This window comes from Protopterus annectens, chromosome 6.part0 (genome assembly GCF_019279795.1).
Source record: "Protopterus annectens isolate FY-2018-M chromosome 6.part0, PAN1.0, whole genome shotgun sequence".
NCBI lineage: Eukaryota > Metazoa > Chordata > Ceratodontiformes > Protopteridae > Protopterus > Protopterus annectens.
Genome location: NC_056737.1, coordinates 80,375,556 through 80,399,558, shown reverse-complemented (window position 1 = coordinate 80,399,558; position 24,003 = coordinate 80,375,556). Strand labels below are relative to the sequence as shown.

At 44.9% G+C, this 24,003-nt stretch overlaps 1 protein-coding gene across 1 annotated transcript in view; it reads right to left on the bottom strand.

Moving 5' to 3' along the window:
• TTLL5 (tubulin tyrosine ligase like 5) overlaps positions 1-24,003 on the bottom strand; it is a gene marked incomplete in the record, with an annotated part of 5,893,562 nt that overhangs the window by 5,800,268 nt on the left and 69,291 nt on the right. The window contains 1 exon segment of the mRNA XM_044073865.1: positions 6,701-6,807. Within this exon segment, the coding sequence (XP_043929800.1) occupies positions 6,701-6,807 (107 nt within the window).

Sequence of the window (24,003 nt, the reverse complement as noted above, 5' to 3'; positions counted from 1 at the left end):
AGATACATAACTTCTTTATGTTAAGTTGTCAATCTCACCTTCATTCTTGCTGGTTGGGACAGCGTCCCTAGCACCTACAATCCTGGGTGGCTCATTGGAACAGACTCTTCAGAACAGTGTAATCAAAGTTAGCTCTACTCCTGGAGACCAAATCCAACTTGTAATGAGAAATAAAGGTATGAAGATTTGCCCACTTAGCGGCAGCACAGATAAGAGTCCATGGGCAACCTAGACTGGAAGGCTACAGAGGTGGCCAAGGCCCTAGTAGAATGACCCTTCGGTTTGATAGGCAAGTCTTTGTTCCTTAGTGATTAGATAAAGGTAATAATGTGAGACAACCACCTGGATAAGGTCACTTTAGAAACTGGGAGACTCTGTTTGCCTCGAGCATAGGAGAGGAATAGTTGGTCAGACTTTCTAATATCCTTTGTCCTATGCAGGTAAAAATGCAATTGTCTATGAACACCCAATTGATGTAACTTGTATTCTGCCTTGTTGGTGTGGTTAGGAAAAAACACCGGTAGGTCGATGGATTGATTCAAATTATTTTCTGAGCAGACTTTCGGAAGAAAGGAGGGATTAGTCCTCAGAGCAACCCTGTCCTTATGAAATACTAAGTATGGAGAACGGGCACATAGTGCCTGAAGTTCAGCGAATAGTCTGGCTGAAGTAATAGCTACCAGAAAGAGAGTCTTCCAAGATAGAAACTTAATGGAGCAGGACACAGCAGGTTTGAAGGGGGGCATAATCAAGGATGATAGTACCAGATTAAGGTCCCATGGAGGAGGGGGAATCTCTCAATGGGGGTCTAAGGAGAGTAGTCCCTCTTAGAAAGGCTTTACATAGCTTGTGAGACATAATGTTTGCATTAGACCACCCAACATGAAAATTTGAAATGGCCGCTAACTGAATTCTGATTGTAGCAGAAGCGGACCCCGAATGAAAGAGTTCTGTTAAGAACTCCAAGATTTTATGGAGAGGGGCTATGAAGGGATCTATGTTCCTGGCCATTGCCCAACAAGAAAAACGTTTCCATTTGCTAGCATAAGTCTTTCTAGTGGCAGACTTATGGGAGGAGACAATAATGTTGCGTACTGCCGGGGAAATGCTGGGAAGCCTGGCTAAGTTTGGAAGTGGAGCAACCAAGCTGTAAGCTGGAGTGTTTGAAGAGATTGATGCAGCCCTCCTGACTGATGGATCAGTAGGTCTGCAATCGGATCTTGAGTCCAGGGCTGCTCGAGAAGGTAATGGTGCAGGAACAGGAACCATATCTGTCGAGGCCAGTAGGGGGCAATGAGGATCATCTTCCAACCCAACGAAATTGCTTTCTGTATGAGTATTGGTATCAGGGGAAATGGAGGGAAGGCATAAAGAAGTCCCTGGGGCCAATCGTGGACTAGAGCATCTCTGGGAGAGTAGCCTGGAAGCAGGAGAAGTAGTTGCTGCATTTGGTGTTGAAGGGGGCAAAAAGGTCGCAGCAAGGCTGTCCCCATTTGCGGAAGATCAGATCCGCAACTACCTGACTCAGAGACCACTCGTGAGGCATGAGAATAGCTCTGCTGAGCCTGTCCGCTATGACGTTGGACGTCCCAGGGATGTGCATCGCAATCAGAAAGCGTTGGGAGGAAATCGTCCACTGCCAGAGTTTTTCAGCGCTTCCCGACATAGGGGTTAGGACCTGGCTCCGCCCTGCTTGTTGATGTACCACACCACTGACATGTTGTCCGATTGTATTGCAATGGTCCCAGAAGGGAGAGAATCCTGAAGAGCTTCCAACGCTAGAAGCACGGCTCTCATTTCTAGGATGTTTATATGCAGATGGTACTCGTGAGTCTACCAAGTGCCTTGGACTGTCCTTCCCTGTTAATGCCCCCCCCAAACCCTATCAGGGAGGCATCTGTGGTCACTGTAGCAACCGGAGGGGGCTGAATGAAGGGTCTGCCCTGAGTCACTAGAGGGGAGACCATCCACCAGGAAAGGTGTATTTTGCATGCTTCTGTAATCATGATCATATGAGATATGGGGAGCTGTTGGAAGGACCACTGTGTGAATAGAAGCCACTGAAGGATTCTCATGTGAAAATGGGCCAGGGGTATCAGAATTGCCGCTGCCATAGAGCCTAGAGTTTGAAGGACATACCTGACTTGTACCCTTTTGCATTGCATGAGGAATTGAACTTGCTGGCGAATTGTGGACACCCTGAATGAAGGTAGCTTTGCATACATGCTCCTTGTGTCCAAGTCTGCTCCTATATAGGTAATAGATTGACAGGGCAACAAGGCAGATTTTTGGAAATTTATAGTAATGCCTAGCTGAGAGCAAATTGAAATTGTGTAGTCCCTGGCTTGAAGTTGATGCCTGGTAGTAGCAGTGAGGAGCCAGTCATCTAGATATGGAAACGCCTGGAATCCTTGACGCCTCAGGTGAGCCGTGATCACTGCCATACATTTGGTGAACACCCTGGGGGCTGTGATGAGACCAAAGGGCAGAGCTCTGAACTGGTAATGACTGGCTCCCAGCCGGAAGCGAAGGTACCTCCTGGAGCGTCTGTCCATCTTGATATGATAGTACGCATCCTGGAGATCTATGGAGCACATCCAATTGTCCTGACCCAGAGAGGGTAGACTGGACTGTAGCGTGACCATCCGAAACTTTGTTCTTTGAACAGACTTGTTCAGTCTGCTGAGATCCAAAATAGGTCTCCAGTCCCCTGTCTTTTTTGGTACCAAAAAGAACCTTGAGTAAGTTCCAGATTCGTATTGGTCTTCCAGGACTTCCTGAATGACTCTTTTTTTTCTAGCAGTTTTGAAACTTCTATAACTGCTTGGTCCCTCAGATTGGGTGGAACATCTGGGGGGACTTGCATGACAGTAAAGGGGGTTGAAAGAATGGGATTCTGTAACCTCCGGATATGATTAAATGTACCCCATTTGTCTTGCGTTAGGTTTAGCCAGGCCTTTGGGTACATTGGAAGTCTTCCCCCGACTGCATCCAGAGGCAGACAGCCGGGCAACACTTCAGGGATGTTGGAAGGGCTTGTCAGAGAAAGATTCTCTGCTGCCCTGGTTCTGCGGACCCCCTCTGCCACGAGGACGGCGTCTGTTATTACTTCCTCCTCTGCCCCTGGAGGAAAAATCACCACGTGTGTCAGGCGAAGCTCCCTGGGATTTCCGAAACCACATTTTCCCACTCTTCTGACCCTTGGGGTATGGTCTGGAAGGAGTGGAAAAATCGACTTCCACAGCAGAGAGAGTCTTGCCTTCCTGCTCACACCTAGTGAGAGTGTCTTTCACCTGTGGTCCAAAAAGAAAGGAACCATCAAAGGGAGTGTTGGTGAATGACGCTCTAAAGGGTTCCACAAAGTTATACAGCCGCATCCATGCATGTCTCCGAAGTGCCACGCCTGTGCCTGCGGCTCTACTTGCACCATCGGCTGTGTAGGAAATGAGCCTCATGGAGGAGTGAACTACTGAGTTAAGGGTTGCCAGCTGAGAAGCCACTTTAGCCTGAGCCCCTTCAGCTGATGGATCCTGAAGGGCATCTCCAAGCTCTTTCAGGAGATCCCTCTGAAGCCTGGTGAAATGACATAAGTAGTTCATTGACCTCATGGAGAAGGTCGCTGAAGCAAACATTCGCTTCCCGTATCTGTCCATGGTTCTGGACTCCTTGTTAGGAGGATGGACAGAGGAAGAAGTTTCCGCTAACTCCTTTTTAGTGGCTGCTGCTACCACCATGGCATCCACGGGAACACCATTAGCAAGGAACTGCCTGTCTGGGGGAGCAGTGATAAACTTGCTTGGCCTCCTCCGGGTTAGTTCCACTGTATCCGGGGCTGACCAAGCCCTTCGAGCCACTACTGACATTAGTGGATCGAAGGGCGGAGAAACCCAGGAGGTGGAATGTCGGGAACTGAACGCATCCAGGAATATGGATTCATCCTCGGTAGGGGCAAGGGTATTCCAGTTCCCCCTCTGCTTAAGCATTTCTAGGATGTCCGCAAAAAAAACATCTTCAGAGGGGGATCTCGGGGACCCTTCCAATTCATCCAAATCCGTATCCAAAGTGACAGACTCGGGGGAGTCAATGTGCTTCCTCTTGCACTTCTTCTTTCGAGGGGGCTCTTCTGAATGATCAGGGGAGGCCTCAGAAAAAGAGGAAACACCAAATGGGGTGCCCTGGAGCACTGGTTCCCCATGCTTGGGGCTTGGTGGAGGGACAGAGGTTGACACAGGCACTACGAGGGACGGAGCTAGTGGGGTCGAAGGTGGAGCTGACTGGGAGGCCAGCACACTCCTCATAACATCGAAGGCGTACCTGCGATGATGGAGAGAAGGCTCCAGCGAGACTGGAATCCTCCTCTGCACCGAGGGAGATGGCTCCGAGGTCGATGTAGGAGCCAAGCTCACCTGCGCTGACACTCAGAGGGAGAGCGGGGTCGGACAAGGGTACGATGCCACTCTCCCCCTCGGAGCCGACAAGGGAGTCTCGGCGCCCAGATCCCTTGATGGAAGGCACCATCGATGGGATTGGAGCTGACGACAGATCAGAAGGAGAAATCATAATCGGAGCCGACGGTTCCACGACTCGAACCCCAATAAACTCCGGCTCCGAGCTCAATGGAGTCGGATGAGGAACATCGACAGAAATGGACGGAGCAGACACCTGATGAGGAGGGCTGGACAACATTTTGGCCAGTGCCTGCGACTTCAACAACCTACTGACCACTCTCTCCACGTCGTGGTCCGAGAGCCTAGAGGACCGAGAAGAATGTGACGATCTATGACTATGGTCACTCTGCAAAAGGGGGGACCGAGGAGCCGAATGAATGGACTCTAGCGAAGGGGACTTCGGCCTTTTTTGGGTCCTTGATGGCTCCGAGGGTACTAGTTGAGCCGATGAGGAAGCAGTCTCCTTGGTTCCAGCCGGAACCGAAGAGGTAGTAGGCAAAGTTGGGGCCAATGACGGCTCGGAGCTGGGAGCCAACAATTTGGCCAGTTATGGGGATTTCACTGGCTGAGCTTTGGCCGGTGAATCTTGAGGCTTGAGAAGACCTCTCAAAATAAGTTTATTCTTGCGCTCCTGCAGAACTCTTGGGCTAAATGCATGGCAGATAGAACAAGAGTCCTGCAGGTGCACTGCGCCTAGACAATAGACGCAAGAAGTGTGCCCATCTGTCAGAGACATCTTCTGACAGCATGAGTCACACTTCTTGAATCCCAACACTTTGGATTCTTTAGACATAATCACAACTCTAAACTACTTTGGCCAACAGGCCAGCAATACTAAGAGTAAAAACAGAACACTACCACAAAAAAAAAAACACAATATAAGATAGATTTTTTTTTTTTTTTAACACTAGGAAGTCTGTAACTCAAACGGCTACCTAACCAAAAGACTAAAACGCTACTACAGGGGGAAAGGGGGAGGGGGGGAGAACTCTCTAAATTAAACGAGTTCTAAGGGGGGAAAACTACAATAGACTAAACACACCAACTAAAATTACTAGATATCGCTATAAAATAACAATTACAATCCAAAAAACCCTAATTTGACAAAAAAAAAGGCAGATTAATAAATTTATACAAGCCTGAGCCAGTAACCATGAACCTCGCAGCTGAAGCGGCAAACTAGATCTGGGTAGCTAGTGCTAGACATCATGGGATAAGGGATAGTCTCGAGCCAGTAAACAGCTCTCGAGCTATAGAAGATGGTGGAGTCGGAGCAGAGGATCGGCTCCGATCCCAACCAACCAGCAAGAATGAAGGCGAGATTGACAACTTAACATCATATATTCTGGGAGTGCAGTGAGTTGGCAGACTAAGGATTTCCTGTGGGATACACTGTTGGAGATGCTGGGTCGGCAGATTGCTGTGTCAAGGGAGATTATTTTTCTGAGCTGCAGTACAGAATCGGAATTGCCTAGACATGGTAAGGCCTTGCTGTCTCTAATTATGGTGGCTGCCAAAAAAGATATTACTAGAAAATGGAAATCAAAATCTAAACCAGCTATATTAGAAGTAGTGAATATAGTAACAGAGATAAAACAACTGGAATTGAGATTTTTAGAAAAAGTTAGAAGAAACCACATAGGAAAAAAATAAGAATTGTGGGAACAATATATACGGGGAGGAATGAGGCTTAAAAGAAGGCAGGACTTAAATCAGCTATGTAATGTTTAACTGAAAATGACTGGGTGGATTATATGTAATGTATAATGTTTGCAAGTGAGACTGTGTCAATATGGTTTGTGATGTAAAATGGCATGCAACTAGGATTGGGTCGGTGTGGTTTGTTTTAATTTATATATATATATTTATGATTGCTTATGTTGAAAATGATGGTTTAATAAATATGTTGCCAGTTTAAAAAAAGGGGCAGGAATTGAAAAATGTATGTAATGTTGCTTAGGTTATATGCCATATAGCAATATATGTGAAACATAATGTTTGTTAATTTTAACTTGTTAATACAGTTTGGTTACTTTTATACAAGTGTAAATGTGCCTATGTCACAAGTAATAATTCAATAAAGGTGTTTAAAAAAGAAAGATACTCTTCCCACTGCTAATTTAATTTGGTTACTAGGCCTGTACAAAGAAATGTTTAATGTCACAATTTTAAAGCATTCGCCAAAAACAGAAGTAAATCATCTTAACAAAACATGTCAAGAGAACAGCCATAGCCACCAATGTGACACTAACCTCCAATGTTGCGAATTGCAGCATCCTTCGTTATGATGGTCTCTGCATGAAAAATCAAGACTGGAATTTTGCGAGAGATGCCAGTCCATGCAATGCAAAGATGGTCGCTACAGACAGAAGCATAAAATGGCAAAAAAGTCATGTCAGCAAACTTTAAAACACAAGTAAATTCTCCATCTCTAATTTCTATAAGAAATGACTTATGTAGCACAACATAGATTGTAGTGTTAAAAACAGAATGGTGCTTCGCCAAACACACTGGTAATTTAAATCTGCTGAAAGACTAACAGAATACTCCATGGCATCTGCCCCATTTTCCTTAGCAGCTGGCTCTCATTTGCCCTGGCAAAGTCTTGCCATGGAAAGAGTGATGGCTGCAGATGCATTGACAAAGTCATTTAGATAACAGCAACCATGCCTTCCTTATGTTTTGCAAAGACAATAATTAACAACTGGTCTGATTTTACTTCTGCTTTAGACCTCCAGAAGTAAAATCTAAGCAGCTGTGCACATTCAAGGTGTGTAAGATTCCCCTGCCTCCTTGTTCTGTGGTGGAGGATAGAACACAAGGAGGTTAATGGTCTCATTTAGACAGCTTTCTGTCACAATTTTGGGAATGAAGGTATGACTGGTGAGGAGTGCTGCCCTGTCCTTGTAGAAGATGAAAAAGGGCTGTTTGCATTATGAAGGCATACAGTTCTGATATCTTTATGCAGAGATAAAAACCCTAAAAAGGCAGTTTTCTAGGTCAAGAATTTGAGAAGGGTGCACAAGTTGCTGACAGCTCAGGTTCCTTAAGCCTGTGATCTTTTTAGTTAGGAACATTTGTAGTCTTTGCAGTCACTTGATGTATCTAGTGAGATATATCCCAAAGGGGACAATGTATTCTATGATAGGCCAAATAAGTGCAGAATGCAATGCAGTTTTTATCTTGAAGATTTACATGTAGCAATGAATTGTACAAGGTAAAAGTAACTTTCTAACCACTGCTGCAACATGATGTTCAAATGACAGGGAAAGTACAGTTAAGTAAATGAGAAGTTATGTACCTACCATAACGTTCCATGTTAGTTGTCTTCTCTCGCCTTCTTTCTTGCTGGATGGGTTTGGAGCCAATCCTCGGCTCTGACTCGACCACTTACTAAAGCTCGAGAGCTTATTTTACCGGCTCGAGGCAACCCTATATCCCATGATTTTAGGCGATAACTCCCCAGATCTCGTTTGGAAGCTGAAAAACCTAGCATAGGCCAATAAAACAAAATCCTCCAACTGGAAGGAGAAGGAAGAGGGATAAAACCCCCCAAAGATAATTATCTACACTATATATATCCTAGGACACCTAGATGGTGAACAAGGGAATAAAAGGACCCTTCAAGGAGGGGAAGATCTTCTCGGTCTGTCCAGGCTAGGGGGATGGTGGGTGGGATGCAAGAAAGAAGGCAAGAGAAGACAACTAACATAGAACGTTATGGTAGGTACATAACTTCTCAATGTTAAGTTGTCAATCTCGCCTTCATTCTTGCTGGATGGGACCGCGTCCCTAGCACCTTCATCCTGGGTGGCTAATTGGAACAGACTCTTAAGAATGGTGGAACCAAATGTTGTTCTGTCCCTGGAGGCCATGTCCAATTTGTAATGCGAAACACAGGTATGAGGAGAGGCCCATGTGGCTGCCGCACAGATAGTGTCTACTGGTAGTCTAGCTTGAAAAGCTGTAGATGTAGCTAGTGCTCTAGTTGAATGGGCTTTTGGCTTAGAAGTTAATTCCCTGCCTCTGAGTTGATAAATAGATGTAATCACAGAAGACAGCCAACTAGATAGGGTTACCTTGGAAACAGGAAGGCCTTTCTTATTTTCTGCGTACGATAAAAACAGTTGATCAGACTTCCTTATTTGTTTGGTTCTATCCAAATAGTATCGGAGCTGGCGATGAACATCTAGATAATGTAGCTTTTGCTCCGCTCTATTAGTATAGTTTGGGAAAAAAAATGGGAGATCAATTGATTGATTTAAATTTGTCTGCAAAGCCACCTTGGGTAAGAAGGATGGATTAGTCCTTAGAGAAACTCTGTCTTTATGGAAGATTAAGTAGGGAGGACGAATGCAGAGGGTGTGAAGCTCTGATACTCTCCTAGCAGAAGTAATGGTGACTAGGAAGAGTGTCTTCCAGGAAAGAAATTTCAATGAACAGGAGACCGCAGGTTCAAAGGGGGGGAGAATCAAGGATGTTAAGACTAAATTAAGATCCCACTGAGGTGGAGGGTCTTTGATCGGAGGCTTAAGTAAATATACACCTTTAAGGAAGGCTTTGCAAAGCTTATTGGACATGATGTTGTGGTCCGATAAGCCTGTATGAAAATTCGGAATGGCTGCCAACTGGACCTTTACTGTAGAGGCAGAAGACCTTGAATGAAAAATTTCGGCTAGGAAGTCTAAGACCGAATGAATTGGGGCAGTAAAGGGATCTATATTCCTTGCCTTTGCCCAGAAGGAGAAACGTTTCCATTTACTAGTGTAAATCCTTCTGGCGGAAGATTTAAGGGAAGCTACTATGATATCCCAGACGGGATTAGAAATCATAGGAAGCCTGGCTAAGGATGGAAGTGGAGCAACCAAGCAGTGAGGTTGAGAGAATGTAGGGATTGGTGCAGCTGCCCCGACTGATGGGTCAACAGATCTGGAGCTGGGTCCAGATGCCAAGGCTGTACCAAAAGATAATGATGTAGGAACGGAAACCAGAGGCCAATAAGGGGCAATGAGAATCAACTTGGCTCTCAAGGCGGTTGCTTTCTGAATTACTTGTGGGATTAGAGGAAAGGCTGGAAAGGCATAGAGAAGTCCCCGAGGCCAATCTTGGACTAGAGCGTCTCTGAGGGGATGGCCTGGAAGGGGGAAGAGGGTGAAGAAGTCGGGGCATTTGCTGTTTTGGGGTGTAGCAAAAAGATCGCAGCAAGGAAGGCTCCACTTCTGAAAAATCTCTTCCGCTACTAATTGTTTGAGAGACCACTCGTGTGGCATGAGTATAGCTCTGCTCAACCTGTCTGCTATGATGTTGGACTTCCCGGGGATATGCATTGCTATCAGAAACCGCTGAGAGGAGATCGCCCATTGCCAAAGTCTGAGTGCCTCTCGACACAGAGGATAGGACTTGGTTCCGCCTTGCTTGTTGATATACCACACTACGGACATATTGTCCGTTTGGATTGCAATAGTTCCTAGGGGAAGAGAGTCGTGGAGGGCTTGCAACGTTAAAAGCACTGCTCTCATCTCTTGGACATTTATGTGCAGGTGGCGCTAGAAAGGTTGCCAAGTGCCATGGACCATCCTGCCCTGAAAATGCCCCCCCACCCGATCAGGGAAGCGTCCGATGTCACTGTGGAGACCGGGGGAGGATGAACAAAGGGTCTGCCCTGATGGACTTGAGGTGACAATATCCACCAGGACAGATGACTTTTGCAAGTTTGAGTTATGATCTTGTGGTGCATGGGGAGTTGCTGAAAAGACCATTGGGCGAAAAGCATCCACTGTAGAAGACGCATGTAAAAACGTGCAATGGGAAGAAGTGTTATGGCGGCTACCATAAGACCCAATACTTTCAGGACATACCTGGCCTGAATTTTGTCGCTCTGAAGAAGAACATGGACATGGTTTTGAATATCTAAGACCCTTTGATCTGTTAACTTTGCTGAAAGTTGTACGGTGTTCAAGCTGGCGCCTACAAAGGTAATAGACTGACCAGGTGACAAGGCAGACTTTTCGAAATTTATAGAGATTCCTAGCCCTCTGCAAATGTGAATGGTGTAAGCTTTGGCTTGGAGAAGTTGATGCCTGGTGGTGGCAGTGAGGAGCCAGTCGTCTAGATATGGAAACACCTGGAATCCTTGCCGTCTCAGGTGAGCCATAACCACTGCCATACATTTGGTGAACACTCTGGGGGCTGTAGTGAGACCAAAGGGCAGCGCTCTGAACTGGTAGTGACTGGCCCCCAGCCGAAAGCGGAGAAAACTTCTGGAGCGCCTGTGAATTTTGATGTGATAGTACGCATCCTGAAGGTCCACTGAGCACATCCAATTGTTCTTGCCCAGAAAGGGCAGAATAGACTGTAGGTGACCATCCGGAATCTTGTTCTCTTTACAAACTTGTTTAGTTTGCTGAGATCTAATATTGGTCTCCAGTCCCCTGTCTTTTTCGGTACCAAAAAGAACCTTGAGTAGATTCCGGATCCTAGTTGGTCTGCTGGGACTGGCTGGATGGCTCTTTTTGCTAGCAGTTTTGATATTTCTGATACTGCTAGTTCCCTTACGTCTGGAAGGGTTCCCTTTTGCTGAATTGGGGTTTGGATAAAGGGAATTTTGTAACCCTCGGATATGATCGACTGTACCCATTTGTCTTGAGTAAGGGAAAGCCAGGCTATTGGGTACAGCGACAATCTTCCCCCAACTGCCTCCGAAGGTGGACAATCGGGCAACATCTCAGGGATGCTGGAAGAGTTTGTCAGAGAGAGGCTCCCTGCTACCCTGGTTCTGCGGACCCCCTCTGCCCCTAGGGCGGCGTCTGTTGTTGTTACCCCCTCTGCCTCTGGGGGTAAACTGACTTCTTGCGTCAGGTGCGACTCCTTGAGATTTGCGGAACCACATTTTCCCACCCTTCTGACCCTTAGGGTATGGTTTTGAAGGGGTGGAGAAACGGACTCCTACGGCAGAAAGAGTCTTGCCATCTTGTTCGCATCTGGTCAAGGTGTCTTTCACTTGAGGTCCGAACAAAGCCGAACCATCAAAAGGGGAATTTGTGAAGGACGCCTTGAAAGGGTCCGCGAAATTACACAGCCACATCCAGGCATGACGCCTTAAGGCCACCCCTGTGCCTGCGGCCCTACTCTCTCCATCGGCTGCATATGAAATTAGACGCATGGAGGAGTTAACACTCAAGTTCAGGGTTCCAAGCTGTGAGTTTATTTTATCCTGGGACCCAGCAGCTGATGGATCCTGTAAGACTTCTCCCAACTCTTTGAGAATATCTCTCTGAAGGCGGGTGAAGTGACACAAGTAATTCAGCGACCGCATGGCAAAGGTCGCTTTAGAAAACATCTGCTTACCATACCTATTCATGGTCCTAGAATCCTTGTTAGGAGGATGGATAGGTACTGAAGGATCAGCTAGTTCCTTCTTGGTGGCTGCAGCCACCACCATGGCATCCGCCGGTACACCTTTTGTTAGGAATTGCTTGTCAACTGGTGCTGTGATGAATTTAGATGGCCTCCGAGGGGTGGGTTCCACCGAATCCGGGGCCGACCACGCCTTCAGAGCCACTACTTCCATAAGGGGGTCGAAAGGCAGAGACACCCAGGAGGTGGAGGGTCGAGAACCAAACGCCTCCAGGTACACCGACTCGTCCTCGGAAGGATTAAGGAAGACCAGTTCCCCCTCTGCTTCAGGATTTCTAGGATATCTGGGAAAGAGACATCCTCAGAGGGGGACTTTGGGGATCCCTCCGACTCATCCAAGTCGGTGTCAGATGTAATGGACTCATGGGAGTCCACATGCTTCCTCTTATATGTCCTCTTACGCGGAGGCTCCGCTGACAGGTCAGGAGAAGCCTCAGAAGAGGAAGAAATTCCCAGTGGGGAAACCTGAGGTGTTGGATCTCTGGGTCCGGGAGCAAGAGTGGGAAGAGACATCAGCAGGCACTGTAGTGGGAGGAGCTGATGGAGCTGACCGTTTACTATGCCCTGGGGCTAGTACGCTCCTCATCACCTCGAACGCTCCCCTATCAGAAAAGCCAGAGGGCTCCCGCTCCGAAGAGGTAGGAACCCCAGGCCGCACCGACAGGGAAGGCTCCGAAGCCGATGTCGGGGCCGAGCTCACCAGCGCCGACGCTCCGAGGAGGGAGAACGGGGTCGGACAATGGTCCGATGCCACTCGCCCCCCCCGGAGCCGACGAGAGAGATCAGGCGCCCGGATCCATCCGATGAAGGTATCAAGGAGGAGATCGGAGCAGAGGACGAAGGAGCCGAAGGGGGAGGTATCGGCTCCGACGCCACAACAGTCACTGCTCCGAGGAGCTCCAGCTCCGAACTCTGAGGGAGAGTCGAAGGAGGAAATTTAGGTGGAGTCGTAACAGCTACCGTCTGATGAGACGGGCTAGAGATCATCTGGGCCAATGCCAGAGACTTTAACAGCCTATTTACCACTCTCTCAAGGTCGTGATCTGAAAGTCTGGACGACAGAGAAGATCGGCTCCAATGGCTCCGCTCCGAGAGCAGGGGAGACCTCGGAGCCGAATGGATGGACTCCAATGATGGGGATCTTGACCTCTTCTTAGATGTAGCCAACGGAGCCGACAGTGAAAGCATGGGCTCAGAGGTATCAGCACAGAGTGGTGCCGAGACCGGAACCTGTGACTCAAAAGGATCGGCTCCAGCCGGAGCCGATCTAAGCACAGACAAGGAGCCAGCAGCCGAAGGCTTAGTACTTGGAGCTGACGGTTTTGCTGGTTTCGAGTGCCTCCCCGACGCAGACTTAGTCAGGGAGCCCTCGGGCTTTAACAAGCCTCTCAGTATAAGTTTGTTCCTGCGCTCCTGCAGGACTCTTGGACTGAATGCATGACATACTGAACAAGAGTTCTGCAGGTGCAGGGGTCCCAGGCAGTAAACACAAGAAGTGTGACCGTCTGTCAGAGGCATTTTCTGACAGCATGAGTCAAACTTCTTAAAGCCTGAGACCTTAGTTTCCTTTGGTTCCTTCGACAAAACAGTGTCGAGAGTTCACAAAGGTAAGAGAGAAACACACACACACACACACACACACACACACACACACACACACACTCTCAAAAAACTATAAATTAACAATAAAAATGTTAATAGGGATACTGACACACCCAAACACTCCACAGGATCCCTAAAAAATATTAGGAAAGGGGCAGGCTTAAGGCCTAACCTAAGAGTGGAGGGGGAGGGATATAAGGGATAAAAAGGAAAATAAAAATACAGGTCATCACCTCATCAACAAAACATACAAAAATAAGGGGGATGGAGGAAGGGAATGGCTACTACAATAGCAATCATTAGAACATCCATGGTTATGCTACGTTTACTTACACAACTTTGTTACGTTCATCAATAGAATCATGACTGCAACAGCCTTAGCTATACAGGTATATCACCATAGCTTAGACTGAACAGGAGTAGGAAGGATGACATATCAGGAGCCCTTGGAGAATGGCCGTACTAAAGCCTATCCTACAACTGGAAAAGGAATCTAGTTTAGAATGCTTTGTAAACTTGTGCACAGAGGAGCAAATTGCTGTTTCTACAATTCTTCTAGAATCTAACTCTAGTCACAGATGAAACCAAGGCCCTGGAAGAATGAGTCTTGACCCTGCCTGGAAAGGTTTTGTTGCTGTAGTGGGTATAACAAAAGGAAACTGTATTAGCAACTACTTGGAAATAGTCTATTTTGAAACAGGCTGCCTTCTTTCTTACCTTCACAAGAAATGAACAATCCATAAGAGTGCCTGAAAGATTTTATTCTGTCAAGATAATTACAGAGTTGACTGAGCACATCCTTGGTATGAAGTGTACTTTCTCCCTCATTTTAGGTTCTGGAAAGAAGATAAGGCGATGGGATAGCTTGGCTCATGATAAACTCAGATATCACTTACGGAATAAATGAAGGATTAGTTCTTAAGGAAACCCTATCTTTGTGGAAAATCAGATCAGGTTGACCCAACATAATTCAACTCAGATACTCTTCTTGCAAAAGCTCAGAGCAATTAACACTGTTTTCCATGTGAAGAACCTCAAGTCGGCCTGATGAGATGGTTAAAATGGAGCATTAGTTTTTCTAATACAAAATTAAGATCCCATGGAGGAGAGACATTTTCTAGCAGCCTTAATATGCAACATCCCTTTCACAAACATTTTCACACAAGTCTACACTGACATAGGGGGATATATGGGCAGACATGCTGACATGGCCAAAAATAAACCTTGATGGAGGAGTAAGACAGGCCAGAGGATAGTAACTCACGCACATAATGCAGAAAAGTACAGTTTTGTACCTACCATAAATGTAGATGTCTGAACAGGATAGCATCTGCAGTCCTTACAAATGGGTTGTCCTGTCGTCAGGCAGCCCTTCGGTCGGCCGGATTCCAAAGTCTGGGTCTGGCCTCGGCTGGTGTCGCACTTCACCCGACGTCATAGCTGCAGTTCTTCGGGTATAAAGGCATCAGCCGACACCATTTTCCTCAGTGTTTCTTGCCCCAGATGCCAGTTGCCCTCTTGGATAGCTAATTTTTTGGATAAATGCCAATGTTTCTAAAAAGTAGAAGGCCAACATGAAAAATAAGCATGTATATACATATATACAAACAAATACAAACAAATACACCATAAGAGATCCCCCTCCCAGCTAGCTATTAGGTGGGCAAATACCCTAGGAATACCACAGAGGGGAAGGAGGGTGGGTAATCCTGACTGCAGATGCTATCCTGTTCAGACATCTACATTTATGATAGGTACAAAACTGTACTATGTCCTTCAAGGATGCATCTGCAGTCCTTACAAATGGGTAGAATACCATAGCTAAACCAGGGGAGGAGGAAGAAGAAATTATGGTGTAGTTAGGATCCCTTGCAAAACAGCAGTGGCAAACCCTGCTCGGGATCTAGAGTATAAAGGTAAGTTATAATGCTTGGCAAATGTATGCACGGAGGTCCAAGTAGCAGCCTCTATAATGTCCTTGGTAGCCACTCCTCATAAGAAAGCTGTGGTAGTGGCTGTAGCCCTTGTAGAGTGAGGCCTTATGTTCTGTGGAATTTGTTTTCCATGGTAGGAGTAACAGAATCTAATGCAATTTCCTATCCACTTGGAGATTGTCTGCTTGGAAATTGCTTTTCCTTCCCTTCCTGTTGCATATGCTACCAGAAGCTGGTCAGTTTTTCTACTGCCCTTGGTTCTGTCCAGGTAGTAGCGTAACTGTCTATGCACATCCAAGGTATGTAATAGTCTTTCCCCCTTGTTCTGTGGATTGGGAAAGAAGGTAGGTAGGTGGATTGCCTGGTTTAAAGACACTCTGGATACCACCTTAGGCATAAATGAAGGATTAGTTCTCATGGACACTATCTTGATGGAAGATTAGGAAGGGTTGTACTGCCATTAAAGCCTGTAGTTCCGAAACCCTTCTTGCTGAAGTGATTGCCAGCAGGAAAGCAGTTTTCCAGGATAGGTGTTGAAGATCTGCTGTTGCTGCTGGTTCGAAAGGGGGGAGTGTCAATTTTTCTAGTACAAAGTTCAAGTCCCATGCTGGTAATGGTGGTTTCCTAGGAGGCTTTACATTCTTAATTCCTCTCAGAAACTGCCCGAGTAGAGGATGCGAAAAGACAGGGGGATCGAAGCTGTATTCTGCAGAAATAGCTGATGCATGTATCTTGATGGAGGAATAGGACAGGCCTGTATGGAAAAGCTCTGCCAAATACTCCAGGATGTTGGCAATGTCTACCTTTGACACATCTTTCCCCCTTTCAGTACTCCAAATGACAAACCTTTTCCATTTTCCTGCATAGTTCCTTCTTGTTGAAGGTCTGCGGGCCTCAAGGATAATGTCTTTAACCCTTTGGGATAAATCTGGGTTAGTTGCTCTTATATAATGTTCCAGGCAGTCAGTTGCAGAGTTTTCAGGTTTGGATGCAGGATGTTGTAGTCGCTCTGAGTTAGCATCAAAGGAATCAGGGGTAGTGCCCACATCTCCCCCCGAGACATGCTCCTCAGTAATGGGTACCAATGTTGCCTTGGCCAATCTGGAGCTATCAGAATTATCCTTGGACGTTCCTCTTTGATTTTCAATAGTACCTTGTGCATCAAAGGAAGAGGTGGAAATGCATATGCTGTCAGGCCTTTCCAACTGAAGGATAGAGAGTCCACCTTCCAAGCAAGTGGGTGGTATGTCCTTGTGCAGAATTTCTTGAGCTGGTGATTGAGTGGGGATGCGAATAGGTCTATTTGTGGCAGTCCCCATTTGCTTGTGATGGCCTTGAAGATGTCCGGGTGTAGCATCCATTCGTGAGCATCCGAGGTAGTTCTGCTTAACATGTCTGCTAGGATGTTTTCTTTTCCCGGTACAAAAATTGCTTGTAACTGAATGTTGTAACTCAGAGCCATATCCCATAGGTCCAGAGCCATTCGGCATAGAGGGTATGAATGAGTGCCTCCCTGTTTGTTGATGTACCACATGACTGTGGTGTTGTCTGTCCTTATCATCAACTGGCCTTCTTGGAGGAATGGTCTGAAATTCTGGATTGCTAGTTTTACTGCCAGCATTTCTTTTTGATTTATGTGCAGGAGCAGCTGATCTGGGGTCCATAAGCCCTGTATGCACTTGTCCAGCATGTGGGCCCCCCAACCGAGGTCTGAGGCGTCCGTTGTGATGGTCTGGCTTGGTTGAATCCTGTGGAAGGGCAAACCTGGGTTTGATTGGCATGTCTGAGCCCACCATAGGAATTCTTGTTTCAGGCATGGGATTAGTGGTATTTCGGTTTCTAAGCTGTGCCTGTGTTGAGACCATAAATTCTTTAGGTACCACTGTAGCTTTCTCATATGCAGTCTGGCATGGGGGACCAGGATTATGCAGGATGCCATGAAGCCCAAGGCCTGCAGTACTTTCCTTGCTGTTAGTTTGTTCTGCTTTGTTAATGCCAAGAAATAGAGAGGAAGTTGCTCTTGTTTTTCTGCAGTTAGGAATGCCATCTGTTGTACTGTGTCCAATTCTGCACCCAAAAAGGTTATTGTCTGGGATGGTATCAGTCTTGACTTTTTTATATTGACTGTGTATCCCAGGGCTTGTAGTAAGCAAATGACTCTTTGTAAGTCTTGTGTGAGTTTGTTTTTGTTGTCCGCTTGTATCAGGCAGTCGTCCAGGTATGGATAAATTTGTATTCCCTGAAGCCTGCAGTGAGCGATTACTGATGCCAGGCATTTCGTGAACACTCTGGGCGCAGTAGATAAGCCAAAAGGCAATGCTGAGAACTGATAATGCTCTGATCCTGCAAGAAATCTGAGGTATCTTCTGCAATTTTCTGCAATTTGGTCGTATGGGGACGTGCAGGTATGCCTCCTTGAGATCTAGAGTTACCAGCCAGTACTCCTTGCCCAGCATGGGAAGAAGTTGCTGTAGGGTCAGCATTTTGAATTTTGGAACAATGATGGGCCTCCAATTTTCTCTTTTCTTGGTACCAGGAAGAGTCTGGAGTAAAATCCCTTGCCTTCACAAAGTGAAACGCCAAGATAAACTGTTGAAAAAACACAAGTGGCACAGTGCTGACCAGATCAAACCTCCGAAACACGATATATCTGCACAAACAAAAGTTGACAGTTTTTAAATAAAATAAAAAATAAGCCGTAGAGCGCATTCTCCCTGAGAAACATTCTCACCATATTTGTTTTATAAAAAACCATCCTTTTTATACATAGCTAAATGTTAAATCAATTAATAACATTAATTGCTGATGAACTGTTAAAAAATTATTACAAAAATGTTGTGCTGTTGTTTGCTTAAAATTAGTATTATTAAAAATCAAACTGAAAAACAAAAATAAGCTACAACCCTTCATAAAATAAAACAAATTCATGAATAAAAAAAAAAAAAAAACAAAATAAATTAAATAAATATGAATGATCAGTTATGAATAATATAAATACTCCTAGCATGGTAATGAAATTGTATCTATAATTCAGGTTACAAAATATTATAACTACCTAAAATAAAACTAACTATTAGACATTAGACAACCCAACACCAAAACCCCCACCAAAAGTGGGTTATATATATATAATATTAATGTTATAAATAAAATAAAGTACTACATACAAATGCACCTATGCAATGTGCATTACTCTGTGCATGTAATAATTGTTTTATTTTTTTATATTATTTTTATTATTTTATTGTTGTTGTTTTTATTATTGTGTTATTTGTTGTTTTGACTACTAAAATTGATTAAACTATTAAAACTAATTAAATATAAAAAGAGAAATCATGAAAGCATCTTCACTTCTAAATGTGTGTTTTTATATTTTATATTAGATGTAAATGTGTATATAAAAAATGTGTGTAAAAATATATATACATCTCTTGAATATATTTAACATTTATTTTGAAAGATTTAATTTTTAAAGAAAGCTTTGGAAAATGAATTTCATTTTTGCCACAAAAAAAAAAATGAATGAGGTGCAAAATGCCAGGTAAAACCTAATCTCCTCTAAAGTGGTTGTTCCTCCAGTAATAGTGAACAGGAATGTTGTATAATAGAGGTTGTAAAAAACATGAACAAGTTGATCGGTTATCATAAATGTAGCTTATGGCATATTTATGTCATGAATATTTTCTTTAATGAATGTGTTTAAAGCGGACAGGTCGAGAATAGGCCTCCAATTTTTCTCTTTTCTTGGTACCAGGAAGAGTCTGGAGTAAAATCCCTTGCCTTGTTCTATAGGTGGTACCCTTTCCACAGCTCTCATCTTTGCTAATTGAGCTATTTGTTTTAGAGCTTCTGTCTTTTGATTTGGTGGTAGGTTTGGCATTCCTCTTTTTCCTGGTAAAGTGTGGAAGTGAAACCTGTAGCCTTGGTCTATAGTTTGCAAAATCCACTTGTCTCTTGTGATATAGTGCCAGTTTTTTGAAAATAAGGCTAACTTTCCGCCTAAGGGTGCTGCTATTTGTTCCCTGGTAGGCGGTGTCAGAGCCAAGTCACTGTGATTGTCCTGTAGCAGTGGCAGTGGTTGTGTCTGTGCCTCGTTGGTTGTTGCCTTGCCACTGGCGTCCCCTGTAGGCACCTACTCTGGATTGATTTCTGCCTCTTGAACGCCTATTCCTGCCTCTCTCAGTCTTAGAGGAGTCTGGAAAGGACCAATTTTTGGAAGGCCAGTTCCTGCTAAACCTTGCAGGCTGAACCTGTAAAAATTCTTTCACTGTTTGCACAGATTTTGCCTTCTCTTCCATCTTCTTCAGTACCTGTTGGGCAGGAGGACCAAATAAACTGACCTTATCCATAGGAGCATCTAAAAGCTTTGCTTTAACATGATCCGGCAAGACCTGTTCTTTCAACCATGCATGCCTTCGTATAACTGTGCCAGTCATGGCTGATCTAAATGAAGCCTCCAGTGCATCATAGCCACATTTTAAGGAATGGTTACTAACCTGCTGAGTGTTATTTACCATTTCTAGGACATATTTCTTATCTAAAGAATCATCAGTGGACAGTTTCTTAGTTAACTGATCAAGCATAAACTCTTGGTATTGGATCATATGAAACTGACAATTCAATGCTCTAGCTGAGAGAGTAGCAGAGGTGTATACTTTTTTCCCCCATCTCTCTAAGGACCTGGATTCCCTTTCAGAAGGGAGAGGGTTTTTAGCTGAGGTCGAAGCTACTGCCTTAGGCCCCTGGGAGATAGTCTCAGGATCTGCAAAAGGAGCCTTGTATAAATGGTGATGAGTGTCCGGGACCCTGTAGAACCTATCGGGCTTAGCAGGGGCTGGAGGTAGAGTATCAGGAGCAGTGCAAACATCATTAAATGCATCATCCACAACAGGAAGAACTGGAGGTATAGCTAAAGGCCTATGTTGCGGTAAGTGTAAAAAGGTCCTAAGCCTTTTTCTTGAGTCTGAGAAATCTTGTCCCTGCCATTGGAATTGCTCTCTCATGGCATGTAAAGTTTCCCCAAATGAAAATTCCTCTGGTGGAGAGGCAGAAGGAATCGATTCTTCAGCATCGGAATCTTCATAAGTAGAAAAAGGAGCCTCTGGATGGTCTGTATTGTCTGTATCATCAGAAGAGTCATCTGAGGACACTGGCTCAGGGGGCTCTGCTCTAGGTCTCTTTTCTGGAGGTTGAGAGGCCCTGTCTGGGTGAGATTGGGATCCTCTTATTAAAGATATGAGATCCTCTGCCAGAGTAAGCATTTGGGAACTGGAACTGGGCCTGTGAGAGGGGGGCTTAACAGGCACAGATTTAGAAGCTTTGGCTGCTTTAGCCCTGGCAAAGGCCTTTATAGACATGGCTGCAGGGGGCCTAGCAGCACCACATGCTGGAGTAGAAACATCCAAAGGGATGGTGTCCAATAATTCTTGTGAAACCACAGAAGTAGGTAAAACTTCAGAGGCCGATTCAGCTAGGGTAGACGGGGCCTCGGTAGTAGTCAAGGATTCGGCTGTAGATTGAACCGTTTTCTCGGTTTCGGCCGAAACAGAGACACTCGCGGTTTACTTAACCGTGGTTTCGGCCGAAACCGCGGACCACGAGTGTCGGTCCTTTTCTTTGCGTTTCTTAACAATTTGAGTAGTCGGAGGATCCGACGGCATTATGTACGCAAAATCTGAGCTGAAAAACTGTTCAGCAAACTCCGACCGACGCCTAAGCGTTCGTCGGTTGAAAGAAGCACAGGCTAAACAAGCTGCTACGTCGTGGTCTGGGCCTAAACAAGGTAAGCAGTAAGAGTGGAAATCTTTATGAGGTATTTGTTTCCCACAAGTTAAACAGTTATTCACTTTTTCTGACATCGGCTGAGGCAAGAAAGAGTCCCCAACGGGGTACTTAGCTTTTTAGAAGTCTTCGAAGTAGTATTCGGTAGTAGTAATCTCTGGATCTGACCGACCGGCACTTGCGAACAGCTTCTGCTTCGGGCGCCACGCGGCAAGAAAGACTGGGGAAAATGGCGTTGGCTGATGCCTTTATACCCGAAGAACTGCAGCTATGACGTCGGGTGAAGTGCGACACCAGCCGAGGCCAGACCCAGACTTTGGAATCCGGCCGACCGAAGGGCTGCCTGACGACAGGACAACCCATTTGTAAGGACTGCAGATGCATCCTTGAAGGACATCCAGAGAAACACTAGTCCTGAACAGGTGCTGGCTCCTTTCTTGGCACAAACTAAAAAACATTTTCCATTTACAGATGTACGATTTTTTAGTAGCAGGTTCTCTTAACACTTTTAACACCTGCTGCCCTAAGAAAACAACTGGCCATAAAAAGTATTAATATTCTATCATCCAGGCAATCGTCGTTGCAGTAGTTCTGGATTGGGATGTATAAAACACCCCTGTCACATTTGAGCAAGTCTGGTCTGTGAGAAACCATCTGGTAAATTGTCTCTGGCCATTCCCAAAAGAAGGAAGAGCCAGCATTGCTTGAGCCAGAAGGGTCTCACCGCAATGATCTTTGGAGTCCTTCTGAATCTTCAGACTATCCCTGTATATTAGTGGAAAAGGTGAAAAAGCATACAGGAATATACCTATCCAAGAAAAATAAAAAGCATCAGTCTTCCAGGCCTTCCTGCAGGGAGTCCTAGAGCAAAAGCTTGCCAACTGATTGCTCCGTGTGGAGAAGAAAAGATCCTGCAATCAAAAAGATACAGTTGGCTCAATTCCTGGAAGATTCTCTAATTCAATTTCCATAATGAGTGTCTGTAATGGTCTTGCTCAGCTTTTGGTACACAATTCTACTCTGACAAAATGTAAGATGACTGTAGAGTAAGATAGGGTAGAAAAGACATATCAAAAGCTACCATGGTTAGTCTGTTTATGTACCTCAGTACTGCACTGTTTGTAAACACTTGTAGATTTCAAGGGCCATCAATGATCAATGAGAGTTGAGAGCATCTTTCTTTACGTTTTAATGTTTTGGTCTGTCTTTTATGTTCCAAAGACCCTGCTCTTTTATCCATATAAAAACTGCTCCCCAAGTAAAGTCTGAGGTGTCTGTTGTTAAAGACTGTGCTGGAGCTGGGACTGAGAATGAGACACACAGATTCTGATAAATTAGGTACCTCCCTTTTCAAAAATCTCAAAACTGCATTCAGGAATGTCAGGGATTTTTATGTTGGGATCATATAGAGTTCAAGTACCACTGGATTTTTCTCCCAGATTGATGTTATACTAAGTTCATGAGCTTTAATCATTCCTATTATGGTATTAGAAACCCAAAAGACATTTGGAGAAATTAAAAAAGGAAACATGAGGAAAACAAGACTAAGATGACTTCCTTGCTTAGTTTAGCAGAAACATAGAAGTGTCAAGCTAGAACAGAAATCAAACCAGAAGAACACAAAAATCAGACAGCAAATGAATGTGCCAAAAAAAAAAAACCACAAAGAATTTAGGGGGAACGATCAAATGAAAAGGCAAGCAATGCGGAAAAGGCATAAATATAGTTACAAGTAAAAAAAAACTCTGGAACAACCTCATGGCTATCAGGATCTCACACAAGAAGGTTTATGGATAAGTGAATTTAAACCAAAGGATGAAAGGATAATATTGGCGGCCCAGGATAGTGGACTATGTACACACTGGTTTACACAGTCAATTGAACATGTGGGAGAAACAGACAAATGCAGGTTCTGTACAAAAAAAACTGGTAACAGCCACATATCTTGTTGATGGGTGTGAAAAACTAATGGCAGAAGGCCTGTATACTGAAAGGCATAATAATGTGGCAAGGCTGTTGCACTGGAGATTGTGCAAACATTGCAATACTGAAATAGCTGAGAAGCATTGGAAACATAAGCCACAAAGCATTATAAGAGAAGGATGAAGTTTAGATCACATAGGATCACCCATTACTAACAGTTAAAACAGATGCATGAAAACCAGATATAGTAGTCCATGAAAAAAAAAAGTAGCAGTGATTACTGAAGCTGCTACACCCAGTGATTAGAGTCTTACATACACAGAAAGACAAAGTTATAAAATACTAGGATTTGCAGGCAGAAACGAGGGCAATGGGAAGGATACCCAGACAGTTCCAATAGTAGTATGACCCAGACCCCAACCTCTCCAACCTTGAAACAGCCAGACAGTTCAACTCATTCTTCATAGACTGCATAGCTAAACTATCAGCCTCCTTCCCACCCCCCTCCTCCACCACCACCCCCTCCTGCCCCAACCTTCACCCTGATCATCAACCTTCCTCCACATCCTTCTGCCTCAAGCCCATCCCCACAAGCACTATAAAAAGACTTCTCCTCAAACTCAAACCCTGTCGTAATGCACCCGACAACCTTCCACCCACCTTCCTCAAACAATCTGAAGACAGCATTGCTTATCCCATCTCTAGTCTTATAAATAGATCCATACAAGAATCATACATCCCTTCTATCTGGTGCCATGCTTACATCATCCCCCCTCCACAAAAGTGGCAAAAATACTGATACCACCAACTTCAGGCCTACTGCCATCCTTTCCCCTCTTTCTTAAATACTAGAGAAAACAATACAAGCATAACTCATGGCACACCTAACACTAAACAAT